General features: G+C 42.2%; 1 protein-coding gene across 1 annotated transcript in view; it reads left to right on the top strand.

The window, feature by feature from the left end:
- The window catches only part of LOC6595827 (nuclear hormone receptor FTZ-F1), a 42,774-nt gene extending 27,398 nt beyond the window's left edge, over positions 1-15,376 (top strand). Inside the window, exons 3-10 of the mRNA XM_026989601.1 lie at positions 4,355-4,879; positions 12,268-12,485; positions 12,546-12,940; positions 13,341-13,397; positions 13,465-13,663; positions 14,421-14,679; positions 14,746-14,846; positions 14,917-15,376. Of these exons, the coding sequence (XP_026845402.1) occupies positions 4,355-4,879; positions 12,268-12,485; positions 12,546-12,940; positions 13,341-13,397; positions 13,465-13,663; positions 14,421-14,679; positions 14,746-14,846; positions 14,917-15,066 (1,904 nt within the window). The 3' untranslated portion in view covers positions 15,067-15,376. The remainder of the gene's footprint in view (positions 1-4,354; positions 4,880-12,267; positions 12,486-12,545; positions 12,941-13,340; positions 13,398-13,464; positions 13,664-14,420; positions 14,680-14,745; positions 14,847-14,916) is intronic.
- Positions 15,377-18,225: the final 2,849 nt, after the last annotated feature.

Genomic DNA, 18,225 nt, shown 5'->3' with positions numbered 1-18,225 from the left:
GATCTCCGGTCTCTCCTACAGGGCCTGCATCCTTATTTGGGGTTCCATGGAGTTGTTAAAATTTGCGTTTCTTAATGAGTTATTTTGTGTCGGCTTTGAGGAAATACGGAACGGGACGGGACGGGACGATCCCCGACCCCCGACCGAAAGGTTCGTTAATTGCCACATAAATATTACGTATACGTACCGTTAATTGATTTTTGCAATATTTTGGGTGACGAGGAGTAAATGTTGGACTAAAATTGGGGTCAAATTTTGTAAATAAAAATAATAATAAATAACTTTTAAGAAAATTAAATAAATATAAACATATTTTAATTAAAACTCGCTAAAAAAAAAATAAAAAAATAAGTATGGTAATTTACCAAATTAGAAAATACAAATCAGAAGTACAAGGAAGTAAATATAATTCTATAATATATTATTACCATGAATATAAAATTAACATAAACATTCCAAGAAATAAAAGAACAAATTTAAGAAATTCAAACAAAACAAAAACAAAAAACACGCACAAAACAACGTGTGCTAGTTCAGATATTTAAATAATAATATATTATTATAAAAATGTATACCAATTTAAGCAAAAGAATGTCAAATGAGCTTAACAAAATTCCCCAGCAGCTTAATAATTTTATAAAAATACACACAAAAACCGCAAGAAAACTTAACTCAAAAGAGAGACAATAACTTCATATTAAACCAGCAAAAAGCCCAAGCCAAAACCATTATTATTAACAAAAAAAAAAAAGATATAGAAACAACACAGAAAAAAAAACGACGTAGAAATAGGAAACGAAAACGCGCCACATGAAAACCGTGTCATGAACAAATGCAACAATAACAAAACCAACAAAAACAATGCAACAACAAACAAAAAAACCAAAAACTAATTGAGACCAAAAGAGAGACACAAAACGGAAAGAAGAGAAGAAACTAAACCAAAAACCAAAAAACATACAACAAAATTTAAAAGAAACCAGAAAGAAAGGGCAGCTTCGAGGGCCACAGCTCTAGATACCCTGGCAGAAGGATCTTGATTGGACGATCAATTTTGCCCTTCGACTGATCGTTCCCTATAGTGGGGGTAGGGGTAGGGGTAGTTTACGAAATATCTATAAATACACACTATGCCCTTTGAAAGGGTATTAAAGGTGTGAAAGAAGAGATTCGTAAGTGGTACGACAACGATTCCCAGTTTATTTCAAGTGAGAAATTACAAAATAGCTGCGCTTTAAAAGCTACTGCGGCTTGTAGGGCTTTCATAATGCCTTTTTGGCCATATCCGAAAGAATGAGTTATTGTTGTTGGTACTTTGCCTGTGCTGTGTTGTACAGTGTACACTGTGCCTTACAGTGGCTCAAAGCTAGGCCAAAAAGTTTCACTTTCGCTTTCAGCGCGGCTTGAATTTCAACAGAAACAGCAACAGCAACAGCAGCAGCGGCGGCAGCGGCAGCAACAGCAACAAAAACAAAGCTTTCAAAAGGGGGGCACTAAGTCAAGCCAGGCAGCGCAGTCGCCGCCACGGCAGAAGAGATAAAGAGAGAGAGAGAGAGAGCGCGTCAACAGCCAGAGAGTGGGAGAGCAGGCAGGCGCAACGCTATTGAAAGTGAAACTGCTGCCAGCAAAAACGAATGGGCGAGAGAGTCGGGTCGTATACGTAATAGCCGAAAACTTGAACAGAGAGCGAGAGTGACTGAAGCGAGCATGCTGGGCAGCGACGTCCGCAGAGGCAAAGGCAGTGACAGAGAAACGGAGCATCACAGCGAGAAGCTAACAGCGAGCGCAGCAGCGGCTAGCGGCTAGCAGCTAACAGCGCAAAGCTAACAGCGACGGCGACTGCGGCAGCGGCAGTGGCAGCGCGCTCTAGTGTATTGCGGTATCCTCGACGCTGGGCTTGGGTTTATTCAATCGAGATACGTGGTTGATGTTGGTCGTGTTTTTCGCCTGGCAATATACACACACCCATATATATATCCCCCACAATATATATACACATGTATGTGGCATACAAATATACAACGAATTTTTTTTGAACAACAAAATACGCGCGTTTGTGTGACCCAAATAGCAGCAGCAACAACAACAACAACAACAACAACAACAACAACAACAACAACAGCAGCAGCAATAGCGCCAAAAATCGATCAAAATAAACAAAACACAACAAAAATATCAAATAAAAAATATACAAAAAAATATAGATATAAAATCTATTGCAAAATTGCATTCGCCTGCTCCTTGCACCACCGACGACAGCAGCAGCAGCCGCAGTAGCAGCAGCAGCAGCAGCACTCCCGCCAGTACCTCCTTGCACCCCAGCAGAACAGCCCCAGGATTATGTTCTCTTGCTGCGTTGTGTGAGTGTGTGTGTGCGTGTGTGTGCATATTTTTTTGTTGTGTACTATACGTATCCGAGTGTGTGACCCGACGCAAATCAAGAGCGCGGGGGGATAGGGACGGCGATGCATATGCAATGCTGCCAATTGTTTAAACAACACAAAAAAGTGCAATAAATTTCGCGAGTGGTGACCCACATTCAAGCCCCAGAGGAGCGGAGAGGAAAGGCCGACTCCTCAACAACAACAGCAACAGCAACAACAACAACAACAACAACAACAACAACAACAACAACAACAACAAACGTGTGAAGAAAGTACCAAGAATAATACCACAAAAAGCCAAAAGTGTTAAATAAAAATACCAAGTTTCAAAATCCAACGCACACAATCAAGCAAAAGATATAGCTATCTATAGATACATGCATACATACATATATAAAGCCCTACCTCTATCGGAGAAATCTATAAACAAAACAAAAATCATCCTTTTTGCTGTATATATTATATATTATATATAATATATCGTATATATATATTGATATATATATAAATCTATCTATCTATCTCACTCACCTCGTCAAAGTACCTGCAAAATATTAATCTAAAAAGTTAACCTCAAAAACCAAAACTCCAAATATTCAACAAAAACAAAAAAAAACAATTCGTAACGCAAAAACATTTCTTCTAAAGAATAAGGAAAACACACACAAAAGTTTGTTAAATTAAAACATTTTCTTATAAAGAAAGCAACGTGTTCAAATAATCAAATAACATTAAAACATTTAAATCAACAACAAACCAGAAAGAAATACCCTTAAAACAACTTCTTCTAAAGAACCAACACAAAATTCCATACAAAATACATTTCTTCTAAAGAAATTAAGCCCAAATTAAGCAAGAGTTTTTTTTTTAAATACTAAGCAATAAATAAAGAATTTACATAAACAAAAATTCAATTAAGACTAAGAAATTGTTTGTAAAATACATTTCTTATTAAAAAAATAAATAAAAAAAACCCCATATGAAATTATAGACAAAATGATGTCAAGAGATTATGATACATTTTAGCAACAAAAATAAAAACAACAACAACAACAATACAATCGTTAAATGTCGCACGAATAAACAATATAAATTTCCACAAATTTATAAACAAATAAACAAACAAAAATTTTAAATCAAATTCAGTTGGCCTTAAAAATGTTGCATATAAAAAATGAGCATAAATTGAGTGCAAAAAAAACCAGACCACCGTATGAAAACCACAACAATTACAAGAACAACCTATTTTACTATCAAGTTTAAAACATAAACATAAACACTTAACATTTAAAAACATACAAACTATTATACTCTACAAAAGAACCCCCCTCCACCCCCCCCAAATAAAGAGTGGACAAATTTAAGAACGACTCTCAAAAGAACCGTCCAGAGATCCAGTCAAAACGGAATTTGAAACGAAACGATTTCCCCTTGAAATTTCGATCAAAAAAACATACATGAAATGTTATTAGAAATGGATCAGCAACAGGCGACAGTACAGTTTATATCGTCGCTGAATATATCGCCGTTCAGCATGCAGCTCGAGCAGCAGCAGCAGCAGCCCTCGAGTCCGGCTCTGGCCGCCAATCAGCAGCCCCAAACGGGCGCCAACAACAACAACAACAACAGCAGCGGCGGCGGTGGCAACAACAACAACAACAACAACAACGATAACGACGGAAATGGTCTTTCGAAATTCGAACATGAATATAACGCGTATACGCTTCAGCTGGCGGGTGGTGCAGGTGGGGCAGGAGGCACCGTCAGCGGCAGCCAGCAACAGCAGCAGCAGCACCACAGCACGCACCACCAGCAGCAGCAGCAGCAGCAGTCCGACCAGCAGGGGCACTACCAACAGCAGCAGCAGCAGCAGCAGCAACAACAGAATATTGCCAACAACGCCAACCAATTCAACTCCTCGTCCTACTCGTATATATACAACTTCGATTCACAGTATATATTCCCGACAGGCTACCAGGACACCACCTCCTCCCACTCGCAGCAGAGTGGCGGTGGGGGCGGCGGCGGTGGCGGAGCTGGCGGCAACATCCTGAACGGCAGCTCGGGCAGCAGCTCCGGCTATATGCTGCTGCCGCAGGCTGCCAGCTCCAGCGGCAACACCAATGCCGCCCACATGTCCTCGGCCAGCGGATCCGTTGGCAATGCCAACGGCCCCAACGGCGGCGGCGGCGGCGGTTCCGGTCCTGGCAATGCCATGGGCGGCACGAGCGCCACCCCGGGCCACGGCGGCGAAGTGATCGACTTCAAGCACCTGTTCGAGGAGCTGTGCCCCGTGTGCGGCGACAAGGTCAGTGGCTACCACTACGGCCTGCTCACCTGCGAGTCCTGCAAGGGCTTCTTCAAGCGGACGGTCCAGAACAAGAAGGTCTACACCTGCGTGGCGGAGCGGTCGTGCCACATCGACAAGACGCAGCGCAAGCGGTGTCCCTACTGCCGCTTCCAAAAGTGCCTGGAGGTGGGCATGAAGCTGGAGGGTGAGTCTGAACAGATTTTTATTTAAACTAAACTAGATTGGATGGGTGCCTCCTCGGGGGGATAGTTCATGCCGCAGCTGGGAAGTTTTTCGTCTTTCCCTAGACAGAAGCTTCTGGCTGGTTCCATGTAGTTGTTTACATGCACACCATGTCGTATGCGCGATGTTTTGCGGGATCCCTGAGGGAGCCCTCGCAAGGCAATCGGAATTCGAAAACCTCTGGGAATTGTATAATGAATTTTTTTCGGCTGGAAATGAATCAAATGTTTTTGGTTTGGCTACTATATCCACAGAACTTCTCGCCTCCACGCCCTTCGGCTCCCCCATGAAAAAGAATACATGAGTAATCCTAAAAAAGGGTCTCTAACAAACTGCATTGAATTTCATGATGAAATCAGAGGTGCTTCAGTTGCCTTTATTCATGGAAATGGAATTTTTCCACCATTTGTATTTTATTTTCTTCTTTTTCTTTTTTTTTTGGCAATGCCATCGGAAATCACTCAGATTTCCTGCAAAGAGAAAGAGTGGCAGTGTTTTGGCAATAGAAACAATCGATTATTTATTGTAAGGAAGATGTTCCTTAGTGGCTCACAGGCCGTATGTGGAATATCCAAGAAGAAGCTCTCGTTGCGTATGAGCAATATCAATCATCGTTCGCCTCAATACCTCAGTGGATTCCCTTTAATATTGCCTGCAACTTTTGAATGACATTTGCCGGATGACAAGAGCCGAATTTCCGAACCGACTATTGGCAACCCCAACCATGACCCCATTTCCCTCATGCCACACACACACACACACACACAGACAGACTGACGATACATGTACGATATAGGATATACATTGTATAAGCGGCATATACATATAGTATATTTTAAGGATGTACACGGGCCTCGCGCCTCGCGCGCGTCTATGGCTTGCAGTTTTTGGCATTCACTTGGGGCCCTCTCGCTATGCGCTTCTGCAGTTGGACAGAAATTAAATCGATATTCCTTCCTTATTATTTATAAATGCGCAGCAACAGCAGCAGCAGCAGCAAAATGGGGGAACTAACATTGAAATCCTTTGGGGAAGTGCTCGCCTTGTTCTCTTTCGCCAGTGTCCGTGTCTCAAAGGAATACATATATGTATGGCCAGAGCACCCCAGCTCCATTAAAACGAGTAATTAAACACTGATTATGGAAATGTGAAATATTGATAGGGCCCCTCTGTCCCCTTTCCTGTGGCTGGAATAAACAACAGCCCGCCAAAGTACATGCCGTACAGATGTACGAGTATTTCTGTGGTCGTATCCCAGACCTATCCCAAGTTTTGCTGTTTTTATAATTATTTTTGTTGGGTCAGTCACAGTCACAGTCACAGTCACAGTACCGGTCCCGGTCCCAGTCCCCGTCTGTTGCCTGGCTGATTGTTGATTGGTTGTTGTTCTTTGGGCTTTTTTGTTGTCTGCGTCAACACTTTTGCGTTACAAAGGTGTCTTCTCTCTCTCTCCATCTCCCTTCCTCCCTGTATCTGCCTCTCTCCAGCTGCGTGCTGTCTCCTTTTCACACCTTTCCACATGCTACAATGCCGTTCTTTGCACTTGTTCTGATTATTACGTTTATATTTATTTCATTCTTGGTTGTAGATTTATGTGGGATTTATATGACCAAAATTTACTATATCCTTGGCACATTTCCACTCAATTTCCTGAGAGTCTGACAAGAATTAATTCTCTTTAAAAGAAACACAAAAAAAATGCACTTTGAGGCAAAGTTTCTTATGAAAATTTAATCATCTCACTTGTATTCTTTTTGTGTGTTCACTTTATTACTTTCATAATTACTCGGGGTTTTCATCTCGCAAAATAAAAAGAGAAAAAAAAAACAAATAAGAGTTCACCTCATTTTCGCACTGTAACTTTTCCTTTGAATGTTTTTTCTTTGTAAAATCGTACAAGAGAAGCGCATCAGCGCAAACATTGTCGCGCCGAAGTCTACATACCCTTGCAATACACCGACGAGTAACAGTAGCGAGTAACGATAGTTAGCAACGAGTAAAGATCGATGAAATCGTAAGGGATCTGTGAATAGGACTATCGATTCGGATCTTGATCAAGTTTATTCTTTCTTACCATAGAGTCCTTCCCCCCCACCCCCCTCTACCCTATAAAGTGTGTAACAAAAAAACTATTTCTTTTGTTTTTGTTGCTTTTGGGTGCCGCAAAAGTTGAGAGGGCGCCCCACAAGCAAGCATGTGCCATGAATATAGTATATAGAGTGCTATATAAGGCACACCACACTTATGTATATATGAACTCATATATATAGACATATACATATGTATGTATCCCCCTCACAAGCCCCCTCTCTGTGACCAAGTGGCAGTGCAGCATGCACCGGCGGCCCCAAAAGAATTCCACGCCCCCGCTTGCACTCACCCACAAAACGAGAGGCTGACGCTGAAGCTGGCGCTGGCGCCGCAGTCGCTGCTGTCTGTGTAAACCGCGCTCAGCAGCAGCAGCAGCAGCGGCAGCAGCAGAGCGGCAGCAAAAGCAAAAGGCAAAGCAAAGCCGAGAGCCCAAAACAAAAGCAAAAAAACAAAAAAAAAAATGCGGCCGCATGGCAGCAGAAACCCGAATTGAAGCTCTCTTGCTCTGGCTCTCTCAGCTTAGTATGTGTGTGTGTGTGTGTGTGTTGCTCTCTTTTTAAAAAATTGTTTGCATTTTGTAATAGTTCCTCCCTCTATCCCCTGCCCACACCACCACCGCCCCTCTTCCAGCGACTGCTTTGTCGATTCGGATTCAAATGAGCGCGCGCAATTTGTGTTTCTCGTTTTTCCTCCTCGTTTTGTTTTTTTTGTTTCATATTTCCATCATTTGCAACGCTCACTTGCCTCGCTGCCACATGCCACATGTGTGTGTGTGCGTATGAGCGATGGGATGGGATCGGGAGGGGAGGGGAGGGGAGGAGGCGGAGGATGTGGCGTGCCATGGCATGACGGTTCAAACAAAGTTTGAAAATTATTATGCAAAGTGGGAAAAAGTGTGAAAATTATGACTCGGAAATTGTTTGCGTAGTTGATTTTCAGAGTCTACGAGTTGCTCCGATTTCAGAGACTACACAGAAAACAAAACAAGAAAACATATATGTATATTACGCTGTTCCCCATTATCTACGATCTTAATCGATGCCATGCTCGTAATAATCCCGTAGGAGTTCTCCAAATTCGCAATTATCGGATGATTATCGGATCCTAACGAGCAAAAAGAGCTATTTGAAGATGTCTAGTAGGAGGATGATCATGGGCGAAATGGATCTTTATGAGTATTCATTCGCATTCAGCAGATGTAAATGTTGAAAGTAGAGTAGATTCTACAAAGGAAATGATTGACTCTGGAAAGAACAAGAATTCCCAAAGTGTTTTACATATCAGAAGCTTCCGCTTTGGGGGGTTTTTTTTTTGTTGCTGTTGTTGTTGTTGGCCAGCACACCTACCAATTTCCATCAAATTGACGGCTATTCCAACCAGATTCATTTTTCTAGATCGTATTTAGGTTTTCCTTTTCGATTTGCACACACACACACACATACACAGGCGGCGAAACAAACGAAACGCAGTCTCTGCCTCGGTCGCTGCCTCTGCCTCTATTGCTGCTGCTGCTGCTGCTGCTGCTGCTGACACTTGAGTCAGCCGGAGCAGCGACGCCAGCAATGGCAGCGACAGCGGCACTAAAAGTGTGTGCAATACGTATATCAATGTATTGCCATCTCATTTCCGCTTTCGTGTACTTGGCCCATAGTGCCATCTCTTGCGCTCATGACCTAGATTCCGTTGTGCGATGGTGTGAGTGCACGTGATATGGCAAAATGAGTGTTTGCCTCTCTCTGCTTCTGCTTCTGCTTCTGCTTCTGCCTCTGCCTGTGGCTCTGTCTCTGCCCTCCTCTCTGTGTGTTTCGCTCTCTGTTTCTGTGCGTGTCTGCCTGTGTGTGTAATCAATGCAACATGTAGAGAGCGCCATCTGTGTGTGTGTGTGTGTGCTGTTGGTTTTATTTTTAATGCTCTCTGAATTATTACGTATGTACATTTTCGCCTCGTTTTCGTTCCGTTTCGTTCCGTCCTTCCGTTTTGTGTGTTTGCTGCTGACGAAAGAGATTTCAAAAGCGGCAGCACTCACTCTCTCTCTCTCTCTCTCTCTCCCTCTCTCTCTCTCTTTCTGAGTCAAGCTTTCGGCTTTAGTTCGTTATAATTGCGGCACTTTTTAGCCGCGTTTTGGGCTCCAAATTCGAGAGGGTCTCCTCGGATTGAAGCTTGCAGCAAACATATGACTCACATGGACCGGACAAGAGCCGACCATATGTCGGATCTGTGTCTGAGCAGCGGCAACAATGCGGATTTGAGCCTCGGGGAGCTGTTGAAACAAATTAACAAATTAATCTGAAATAAAATACCAAAATCACCTTTGGGATCACCTTTTTATCCCATTAATTATTTCAATTGTTTGGTAAACAAAAAGAATGTAAACTCAATGAAGGAGAAAGTCCTATACATCCCATTTCTCCATGCGAAAGGGTATAGAGTGCATGCTAATCACGAGTTAATTTCATTTGCTCTCCCTTCCAATTGTCCCACAGAACGTATACGTAATATTCCTTTATTTCCGCTCAAAATCAATAAAAACTATTTTTACCATCAACGAGTGTGAGTGTGTGTGGGTGTGGGTGTGTGGGGTGTACAATTTGAATGATAATTGATTTTGAACAGAATTAAATTATTTATTTAATCCTTTAAACAACACCGCAATCCGATAAATTATTTAGGAGGCAGAAAAATCCTCAACAAATTATCCTATTCCCCGATTTGCAGCGAATGTAAACGCTTAAACAATGAAAACATTTCATGAAACCTCAACATCCGCTTTCGGGGCCCGACCCGAGCTTGGGCCGCATGAAAGTTACTCATACGCACCATTGACCCAAAACTGCTGGCAAACCAGCTTTAAAATAAAAATAACGCTTAAGCGCGAAACACCCACAAGTCGGGCCAGTGACAGGGCCATTTATTGATTTCCCGTTCCAAGTAGTGTGGGAAAATCCAAAAACAAAACCCACGAACAAGGAAAGGAGACCAGAAGGGAAGAGAAGAGCCAGAAAACAAACTTTCAACTACAAACATTTTGTTTTAGACAAATTGAACCACTTAACCCCACACAAACACAGACACACGCACACACACACAGACGCACACACACGCAATAAAAAAGGTGAAAATCTAAATAAAACCCAACCAAAGTTGAAAGTGAAAAAATGTCAACAACAAAGACATGAAATTATGTAAGAGTAAAAGGGCTTTGGAATAAATAAAAAACAAACAAAAAAAAAAAAAAGTATAAGGGAACAGCAATAGATGGAGTTAGTTGAGAAAGCACGTATGTACACTATATGTACATACAATGTGAGTCCAATCTATCATAAGTCCATAATCGATAAATAATAATCGATTGGCTGTTTCAAATATCATTTATAAGTCACCACACCCCCCTCCCCCCCCCACCACCAAGCTTGCCCAAAAGAAGAAGAACTCGCAGCCTTACCCTAACATAAACACTCTTAAGCCCAAAGCCGCATAAAAAAAAGCATAGAAAATACACTCCCAGACAGAAAGCGAAAGAGAAAGAGAGGGAGCGTCCCAGAGAGAGAGTGTGAGTGAGAGTGAGAGTACAATTTCTTTTTGGGAGAGTTGGCAGGCGAGGCGGCAACAACAATGCCCGTGTTGTCCCAGTTTTCGCGCACACTGTCCTTGACCTACTCCACTCGACAAAGTTGTCTAATGCGGAGGGTAATGTGTGGCTCCATGTCTCTCTCTCTCACTCTCACTCTCTTCGCGGCTGTGTGTGTGTTTTGTGTCGTAATAGAAAGCTCTTTCGCGTTGCCAGGCCGAAAGCCGAAAGCATAATCGTAAAGAGAGTGTAACAGGGAGAGAGAGAGAGAGAGAGAGCCACGGCAGCGACGTCGACAGAGCGCTGGCATTTGAGAGCGCGAGAGACTTTGCTCACACACAGTTACACGTGCAGATAAATGTGTGCCAGTGTGTGTGTTGATTATTTGTAAACAATACGCTTGACCTAAATTACAGTTACTTGTTCAGCGACACACACACACACGCAGAGACACAGGAGGCACCCCTTGGAAATGCATATTTGATGGCAGGCCACCTGCCACCTGCTACCACCCATCGTCACCCACATGCCATCGCCAGACCTGTCCTGCAACACCCCACCCCCTCCCTAGCAATTGCATCTTCTAATCATCGTGCGAGGGGGGTGTGGGGTGGGGGTGCCTACAATCTGTTTTCGGCTTAAGCCTCACTCCCCAGCCACCCTGCCACCCATCCACCCACATCACCTCATACCTTCTCTCACCCTTTCCCACCCTCTGTGTACACGTTCTGCACGCTTTTATTTTTTTTCGCTGCGCCATAAGAAGCGCATTTTTATTGCGTTTTATTTAGTGTGCGCTCACAAACACACACACACACACCTACACCTACACCTACACCTATGTGCAGAAAAATAGGCACACCATGGGACATTTGGTCCATATGTAGGATCTTGACAGATCCTTTTCAATAATCAATGGAAGAACTCCCAGAAGAGTTGGCCTCTGTTGGAATTGAGTTATCCAAGAGATAACTGAAACTGGAATCTTTGAAAGGAGGAGTTTTCATAGCTATCGAATTCAGGCTAAATAAATAATATTTTTTCTGTGCCTCTATGAAATCACTATCATATCGATACAGTGATAAAGATAAAAGAGTAGCTCCCATGATTGAAGAGAATATTTTTGATTATTGAGAAAAGCGCGACTACTATTTCCACCACTACTGTGTGGCTATAATATAGTTTTTGTTTCTGTTTTGATGTCGTTGTACAATGCGGCGTATGCGCAATATATGTATGTTTTTGTTTTTTTCCTCTTTCAATGTGCGTGCTTATATGCGTGTGTGTGTGTGTGTGTGTGTGTGTTTGTGCGTGTGCTTTACATGCGTTTTTCTTTCTTTTTTTGTCAAGAGCTGGGCTTCTGTTTTGGATTCCTAATGAGAAAAGAAATATGAAATGAATGGGTTTTTTTTCCCCCTCCCCTCTTTGGGGGGAACACCTAGCCAAAGAGCTAGAGAGCTGGGGCTAGAATAAACCAAAGGATGCTGTAAATGCTGCTGGTTATTTGAAGCTGCAGGATGTCCTTTATTTAATGAAGAACTGTGGATGCAAATTATAATAAGCAGATTATTCTCGAAAATTATTTAGAATATTCTAAAGTACATTTAAGGGGTGCTCTTCTGGGGTCCAACCATCGTTAGGGAAACAGGATTGTTCGTTCGAGCCACTAATCATTCTGTTCTCACTTGCAGCTGTTCGAGCGGATCGGATGCGGGGTGGCAGGAACAAGTTCGGACCCATGTACAAGCGGGATCGGGCGCGGAAGCTGCAGGTGATGCGTCAGCGGCAGATCGCCCTCCAGGCGCTGCGCAACTCGATGGGGCCGGACATCAAGCCGACGCCGATCTCGCCGGGCTACCAGCAAGCATATCCAAATATGAACATTAAGCAGGAAATCCAAATACCTCAGGTAAGGCTGGCCCCTCGCAAGGATACTGAGGATAATATGCGGCATTTTCTCCACCACCAGGTATCCTCACTCACCCAGTCGCCGGACTCGTCGCCCAGCCCCATTGCCATTGCTCTGGGCCAGGTGAATGCCAGCGCGGGAGGAGTGATAGCCACGCCCATCAATGCCGGAAACGGGGGCAGTGGCGGCGGCGGCGGCGGCGGTGGCGGCCTGAACGGCCCCAGTTCCGTGGGCAATGGCAATAGCAGCAACGGCAGCAGCAGCAACAACACCGGCAGCAGCACAGGCAACGGGGCAGGTGGCGCCGGTGGCGGCGGCGGTGGCAACAATGCGGGCGGCGGCGGCGGCGGCAATAACAGCTCCACCGACGGCCTGCATCGCAACGGCGGCGGCAACGGCAACTGCCACGAAGCTGGAATAGGATCTCTGCAGAACTCGGCCGACTCGAAACTGTGGTACTTACCCCAAGATCAACCAGAACAGAAACAGAGCCACAGAAAAGTGGAGAACCCAACGGGAAACAGACCAACATTGAAAACCCCCCCGACCTTTATTTTGGGCAAATGGTTGCCCTCTGAGGATGCAGCAAGTGTAGAAAGGGACAGCATTATTATTTATTTCGGGGGCATCTATGGGTTTTAGGTCGGATACGACATTAAGTGGGGGGTTTACACGGTTAAAGAAAGTACTTTCTCTTCTTTATTCTCTGTATTTCCTTGAGTCTGTCCCTCTCTACTTTGCTGCACTCTTCTGATGTATAGAAACCCCAAAAAATGTTGCTCTTAATTTATAATTTATAATGTTTAATGTTTCTTTTCTTTAAAAACAAAAACAAAAAACCCAAACAAACAAAAGCTTCGATTCCGGCACTCATCCATCGAGCACGGCCGATGCGCTTATCGAGCCACTAAGGTGAGTGTTTCCCCCGCTCGGTTAGCGAGTATTCTAGTCGGCTATAATGACCAAATACCTATTGCAGAGTCTCCCCGATGATACGAGATTTTGTGCAATCGATCGACGATCGGGAATGGCAGACGCAGCTGTTCGCGCTGCTGCAGAAGCAGACCTACAACCAGGTGGAGGTGGATCTCTTTGAGCTGATGTGCAAGGTGCTCGATCAGAATCTGTTCTCGCAGGTGGACTGGGCAAGGAACACGGTCTTCTTTAAGGATCTGAAGGTATGGCCACCTCCCCCCCACCCCCATAGCAGCACAGCACATCAACACCATTCTAGCAACCACCACCCAATCGAACCCAAACAGAAATTCGAATTCAGAAACAGCAGTAACATCCACAGCAACAGCAACAGCAACAGCAAAAGCCTCAGCCATAGCCATAGCCAGAGCCACAACATTGTTCAAAGCCAGAAACGTGAAAACCAGTTTTCAAGCTAGGGGCCAAGTCTGCGGCATGTTATGTAAACCACCAACACGCGGCAGAGTCGCGACGCAGCGTCAGTCTCATCGGCAGAGCGGCGACAGCGTCAAATCTGCATTGAATTTCGATTTCATTTGGTGTCTGACCTACTTAGCAAGCAAAGCTGAACCAGTCCGTCGGCCAGCCAGCCAGTGGGCCAGCCAGCCAGCCAGAGTCAGCTAAGCGGCCAGAAGCGGCAGCAGTGGCAGCAGCGTCTCTCACTCTGACACAGTGACGCAACTGAGCGGCAGCGACTGACGATGTGCTCTCACCCATACCATAGACCCAGACACACACACATCCAAGAGATAAACACAGAGACAGAGAGAAGCCAGAGAGCGAGTGACGAGAGCATGTTGTAATCCCAAAGCATCCAAAGCTAGGCCTTACCATATCTTCATACCATACCAAACAAAAATGTATCTATTAACGTGTACCTTCCACTTGCTCTTGTTTCGAACGATTTACTAAACTTGAACTCTTTATATTTTTGTGATTCTGCTCCCGTGGTTCCGGCAGGTCGATGATCAAATGAAGCTGCTGCAACACTCCTGGTCGGACATGCTGGTCCTCGACCATCTGCACCATCGCATCCACAACGGGCTGCCCGATGAGACGCAGCTGAACAACGGCCAGGTCTTCAATCTACTCAGTCTGGGCCTGTTGGGCGTGCCGCAGCTGTCCGATTATTTCAACGAGATACAGAACAAGCTGCAGGATCTGAAATTCGACATGGGCGACTATGTCTGCATGAAATTCCTAATACTTTTAAATCCAAGTAAGTTCACATTCGTTTTCAAGTCGGAGTCGGAAGGTGCTTAAGCATATTGCAAATCTTCCCCAGCTGTACGCGGCATTGTCAACAGGAAGACCGTGTCGGAGGGACATGATAATGTGCAGGCGGCCCTGCTGGACTACACCCTCACCTGTTATCCTTCAGTCAATGTAAGTGGCTCAAATATCACGATGTAGTTGGAAGTGGCACTCACTATCTTGGACCATTATTCGTTTGCAGGACAAATTCAGTAGGCTAGTGAACATCCTACCGGATATCCATGCCATGGCCGCACGCGGCGAGGAGCACCTCTACATCAAGCACTGTGCCGGCAGTGCGCCCACCCAGACGCTGCTCATGGAGATGCTGCACGCCAAGCGGAAGGTGTAGGGCCACGTGGAGCACTATATGGAATACTTAAATCATTTATGAAATGTAAATAACAAGGCAGGAAAATGGGGAAAAACCAACCCCAGAGGCAGAGGCAGGGGCAAAACGACACAACCCGAAACATAACCAGAACCAGAACCAGAACCAGAATGTGGAAAATGTCAAATGCTTTGCGAATGCGGAACGGCAGGAGGAGAGAGGAGAGAACGAGAATTCCATATAGAGTGTACTATATGGAGAATGCATCATCACTACTACCACCAACTATCAATCACACCAATAAACTTACACCACACTCTACACACCACACTCAACACACACATACACATTTGTTGATTCAATGTTAATTATTATTATGTTTATGGCTAGGTCTAGATTACGGTTACGTTTAATTAAATAATTAATTCGTTTTTTTTTTGTCTTAAATTAATGCGTGTCTTATTTTAAGTACCTCTGATGGAACACACAGTTAAACATTATACGATTATGTATTGTATGGATCTATAGAGCAACAGAACAGAGGAGAAAAGAAACCCAACTTCTTTAGGAACTAACAAAACGAAATGAAAATCAACAAAAAAAAACAAAACAAAACAAAGAGAAGCATAACAAATTTTATTTTTATACACACCTATATAAATATATATATATATGTATATGTATATGTATATGTACATGTATATACGATAATTATCGATACCAATCTATATATATGTATATATATACATTTTTATGTAAATTGGCGTAACTTTTAAGCGTTGCGTCCCACTTTTAAATCGTATAACTTTTACATCTATCTAGTATTTCGGTAGTTTTTTTTTTGTTTTTTTTTCTTAATTAAGTTTATACAAAAATTGTTTTCGTTTCCATTTCCGTTTCCACCTGTAGATTGAATCCTGTAACTTTTGCGCCAAGTGTCTTGCATAGTATTTGCGTCTAATCTAAAGGGAAATCCATACAAAGAAATTCGAAAGCAAAGCAAATTTAGGTGTTCATCAAAAAATACAAAATACAAAATGCAAAATGCAGAATGCAGAATGCAGCATGCAGTATAAGTGTATGTATATGTACAATACTATACGATAATTGTAACTCCAGTTAGCTCTAAGAAAACAATGCAAACAACTACCTACAAAACGAAGATGTGAATGATGGAGAACGAGATCGAGAACGAGAAGAGACGAGACGAGGACGAGGATGAGCAAGAAATTATATAAATGATAAAAACCATCATGTTTAAAACTATGTAGTAAATATACAATACAAGAACACACAGCCACACACACACACACACAGACACACATATATACAATATATTTAAATTTAGATGCAAGTTTCAACTGTTTGTAAATTTCAGAGAAAGTGTAACTCCATTAATTCAGTGTAAAGCTTGTAATTATATAATAATTATAATATATTTTGTGCAAAGCAAGAAAAAAAAATGCTAAATCAGTTTCAACAAAAAACAAAACAAAAGAAAACAGAAATCAGAAGGGTATAGCAGAAGCAAATGGTTAAAAATAAAGTACACAAAAGTTAAACAACATTTTGAAAACTAAATGGAAGAGATGCTTAGCCAAGAATTGGGGCAATGAGGCGAAACCGTAATCGAATCAAACAGAAATCGAAATAAAAAACCAAATAAAATGTATTTAAAGATAACATTTGATTGAAACCACTCTCAAATCGAATATTAAGTAAAACAATATTTCATTTAAATTTAAACATGCATAAACGTTTTTTTTTTTTTTAATTTTTTTTATAGTTTTTGTATATACTTTTAGATTGTTTAGCCCCTTGGAATCCTTTCGCATTCATCAAAATCATTGCCCCAATTGTTTTCCAGGCATTGCGCTTAAACAAAACGTACCTTATAACATTAAACGATTATTGAATTCAAAATGCAGTAAACAGAAACTATTATTAACACACACACACATACACACCACACACACACACATACACTTCGAATTCAAAGGCAGCCTAGCATGCATGTATGTATTTAAGAAAAGCAGAAAATCCACAAAAAATCGTTAAAGGTGTAAAAAAAAACAACTTAGCCGAAGAGCGCATCACCGTGATGTGCTGATAAGAAGTTTTTTTTTTTTGAATGTTATGGATGTTGTTACGAGTATACATACATATATATTGTATTATGGGCCGTGGAGAACAGAGCAAAAACGAAGAAAACGAAGAAAGCACGACGACATCTACATAGTACATAGGCCTGCCTAGGTATATATATAATATGTATTTAGGTCTCTAGTTGGTATGTATAACTTCTGTATGTATTATAAAATGTAAAATCGGAAAGCTAAAATAAACAACAACAAAAGATATGGGTATATACTGTACAAGTACTGTACTGGCAATGCGAAGTGGCAGGATAGCTGAGAGGTTAGGCATAGGATAATGGATAATGGATAATGGATAATGAATAATGAATATGGAATAATGGATCGGTTATATGAATGTTAAGGAATGTATGTATGTAGGTACACGGACAAAGATTGTTAACGTCTAACGTGACGTGTAGTTGAAAACACACACACACACACACAAGTTAGTGGACGAAACGAACGGACCGATACACTATATTCAGAATTGTATGGATAAATTGTATGGCGGTTAGGTATGTTTATTGTAAAATTGATTACGATGTGAACCTGTTATTGCAAATGAAAAGTGATTTTAACTATTAAGCAAATCTCTATATAGATATATGTACATGTATGTGTATATCTATCATAAAACCAAGAAAATTTAACAAAAACAAACAAACAAAAAAAGGAGGATCTAACACTTATATATACATTTAAAGATTAATATAAAGTCAAGCAACACACACACACACACACAAACACACACACACACAGACATCTTAAGTTTGAAAAATTGTTCAATAACTAAACAAGAACAAAGGAGATCATTTAACTAGACACAAACTACCTAAAACTACTTGCATATTTAATGAATTTACTGATTTAATATGCTTTATTATTATGTATATGTTAACATACAATTTCATCTCAGAGATGTTTCAAACATGCAACCAACCAACAAACCAACCAACCAACAACAACAAGAAAAGCAAAGTGTAATAAAAATTAATTATAAAGTGAAGGCCTATTTGTGTCTATGAATAAGTCCAAATGTTGA

Source organism: Drosophila persimilis, unplaced genomic scaffold (assembly GCF_003286085.1).
Source record: "Drosophila persimilis strain 14011-0111.01,24,50 unplaced genomic scaffold, DperRS2 tig00000431-arrow-pilon, whole genome shotgun sequence".
Lineage (NCBI taxonomy): Eukaryota > Metazoa > Arthropoda > Insecta > Diptera > Drosophilidae > Drosophila > Drosophila persimilis.
The sequence above is the reverse complement of the archived record's forward strand: the minus strand, read 5'-3'. Positions and strand labels throughout refer to the sequence as shown.